At 33.6% G+C, this 3,321-nt stretch overlaps 1 protein-coding gene across 1 annotated transcript in view; it reads left to right on the forward strand.

Annotated features, from left to right (window-relative positions):
* Positions 1-1,603: 1,603 nt before the first annotated feature.
* The window catches only part of LOC108379190 (single insulin-like growth factor-binding domain protein-2), a gene marked incomplete at its 3' end in the record, with an annotated part of 2,357 nt that continues 639 nt past the window's right edge, over positions 1,604-3,321 (forward strand). The window contains exon 1 of the mRNA XM_017635511.1: positions 1,604-2,040. Within this exon, the coding sequence (XP_017491000.1) occupies positions 1,844-2,040 (197 nt within the window). The remainder of the gene's footprint in view (positions 2,041-3,321) is intronic.

A 3,321-nucleotide genomic window follows, 5' to 3' on the forward strand; every position in this document is an offset into this window, starting at 1 on the left:
TTCTTTTTTTGAATAGCTGCTTTCGCTTTGGTTTGAGTTTCAGCTGTCATTTTAGGTGATTTAATGAAGAATAATCTGCTTCGCTTCCACTGCTTTCCTCATTTTTTTCTGCTCTTTTCTTTTACATTCTCTTAGTTTTTCGTCTAATAAAAAAAAAACTTCAATGATTGCTTTGGTTGGCTTGGAGTTTATTAGCACTAAACAGTAGAAATGGCAAATGAAAAACGGAAAACGGAAATGGAAGTGAAGGTTTAAAAAAATGGCGAGTTCATTTTGAGTTTATCGTACTCGTAAATTGAGTTGGTGAAGAATAAATGAAGAGTAAGCGAAATGACCAATTGACAGTGTTTGGAATGAAATGCTTAGCGTTATTATTACCAATCAATTAAGTAATCCAGTATATTTCTTTAGAATAACAGAGCCCGCTATGTACAAAAAATCAAATAAGTAAGCATTTCAAACTTTGCAGAATAATTAGAATACTTCGACAAATTCTCATGAAAATTTTGGGCTTTTTAATTAGAGGTCTTAGAAGTATTCTGTTAATGCAGTTTTATATTTCGTTTAATTTTAGTATAATAAAGTGCAAGTTTTAAAAAGCCGTTGATTATTGGCATTTTTTTGTGGAAGGTGTTGCTCTTTTTCCCCTTGCAAATAAATTTTCGAACATACTTTGTATGGAAGAAAATGCGCTAGCAAGAAATTACCAAAAATCGACGGTAAGTCCTAATTACCTCAAACCAGACTTGTTAAATAATGATTAATAATCAAATAGTCTTTCGACCGGGCCTGACGAAGTCAACGGAGTATTAAACAATATAGCAGCCTCCTTCGGCAATTCATGGCACTTGAAAAATTCCACATCTATAGACGAGTCGCTATTGTAAGAGTTGGCTTTGGACAAGGCTCTTTAAGCTATCTTTATTGGGCGAAATTTGCTCAAAACTCGAATCGTCTTCATTATCTGCAATAAGAGCGCATGTGAGCCAGACCTGTTAACTTTGGTTTACGATTACTACTAAAACAAATTAAGCGCATTTAGCATGTTTGACTTTGAATTGATTCCCTTGAAAGGCTTTATATATGTATAAGTCTTTTCCATTACAAGGAAGGAACTAACCCTATGGCTAGTTAATTGTTAAAATATTTTTTTGCAAACGCAATGAAATATTGCTTTAAAGGATAAATTCCCTATCTCGAGATAAGTTGCTTTAATAAAATGCCTGAGATTATTGTGGCGAATGCTGTAAAACACGAATTGCAAGTCAAAGCGAATAACAAGAGAATGGCAAAAAGTGCGATAAGAGATGTAGAAGGTTCGACGTCAAGAAACGTAAAATGGAATGTTCGATAACTATCGATAAGAAACTTCTAGTGTTGCAATAAGTGCGAGCGCGTTTATGAATAAAGTGTTGTTATAACAGATATTTATTATAAACTTTACAAAATGCTAGTTGTATAATTTCTATAGCATAGTAATTGCAGCGTTTATTTAACAATCCGATGAACGAATCTGCAAATGCATTAATATCTAATTTATGTATCTAAATAAAAAGCGAAAAATACTAATTTACCAATTTTTCTTGTTCTTTTCAGTATTTTCAAGACTTTAAAATAATAACCATGGCCACTCAACAGCGCCATCAACATCAACGACTGCTGCAGCGACTGATAGTACATTTTGAAGTAAAATTAATTTTTTATAGATACAATTTTGTGCAACGAATATTCGTAAAGAAATCCAAAGCTCCCAAAATTGATCGGAAATTTTAGATCAAAAAAGACGCAAACATTTTTCACACAAAGCACTCGCCATCCTTTGGAATAGCAAGCGCGTGTCAAAATGTGCTCCACAACACAGTTTTGTTTACTCAATCTACGCACATATTTAATCTACTTGTGTTGCTATCTACTTATAATGGTGGCCGCAGGTAGTCGTGTAGTTAACGGTTTAAAGTGTTATTGCAATCCCAAAGAGTGTGATGTCATACGTTCGCTGGATTGCCCCGGGAAGGGAATGATGCTGTGGGATCCCTGCAAGTGAGTTAACAACTTTTACCTGAACTGTGGTTTTTCAATATTTTTTCCTTCAAATATCGTTTCCGTTTTTAAGTATTTATATCGAGCCCGTTTAGTCAATACGATCTATCTGAAATTTTCGCAAAAAGTAGTTTCTGACGTTAGCACCCTTCTGGGACTTAACTCGCATCACTTTTGTTTATTCTAACTTTACAATACAATAGCAATTTCTGCAAGCAAGCGATATGTAAGGTCGGCCTTAACATCATCGTTGGCAGATGAAAGTAGCTTTTGTGAAAACTGCGGATAGATCGCACAGTGTTCTATTTTGGAAAGAAAGATACAAAATCAAATATCTACCGAAATATATATATAAGAGTGTTTTAAAGCTTTTGAGCCTAAAAATTTAGGAAAGATAAACGTGTTGTATAAAACAATTAGCTTGACCTTCAAAACGTCTTTCGAGAATTAAAGGTTTAAATTTTTTTTATTTTTTTTTATTATTTTTTGTCTTATAATAATTGGAACCATTACATTTATTTAGCTATCTCATCTCTTTCTTGCGATAGTTGATTTTGTCCACTTCTTCTAAAATAGAACACGGCGGATCGTATTGAATATGAGCCCGAAAACAAGATATCGAGGGCTTATGTTCAATACGATCCACTCATTTATTTTCATATGATTCCACTCCTTTACGTGGCATTCAAATCCAGTATATTGCATTCATTTCTATTCTAGTAATTTCATTCCATTTAATTCCATTCCACTAGATATAGATCGATTTCAGTCAATACCATACCATTCCACTTTATTCCATTATATTATACTTTATATGATTTCGCGATTCACCTTCAAAAATTTCATCATTCATTCATTTCTTTTCATTCCATTTCTCACCTCACCCCCTCACGCAGAATACCACATCATTTTCCCTTCAATTCCTTTGCTTCTCTTTACTCCACCTCACTTTACTTCTTTCTACATATTAATTTCACTTAATTTCAGTACACTTCGCTGCTTTTAACTTTATTTTACTTCACTGCACTTTAGTTCTCGTTTTATCACTTCACTTCTTCAGTTCCATTTACTTTTCTTTACCTTGTTTTGTCACCTCACTTCATTTCTGATGATTTCACTTCTTTATATTTAATTTGGCTTCACCTTACCTCAATTCACTCCCTTCACTTTACTTTACTTTTTATCCAACCTTCACTTCGGTTCACTCACTTCGCTTTACTTCACTTCACTTCACTTCACTTCACTTCACTTCACTTCACTTCACTTCACTTCACTTCACTT

This window comes from Rhagoletis zephyria, unplaced genomic scaffold, assembly GCF_001687245.7.
Source record: "Rhagoletis zephyria isolate East Lansing unplaced genomic scaffold, Rhagoletis_zephyria_1.1 Rzeph_scaffold_15815, whole genome shotgun sequence".
In the NCBI taxonomy this organism is placed as follows: domain Eukaryota; kingdom Metazoa; phylum Arthropoda; class Insecta; order Diptera; family Tephritidae; genus Rhagoletis; species Rhagoletis zephyria.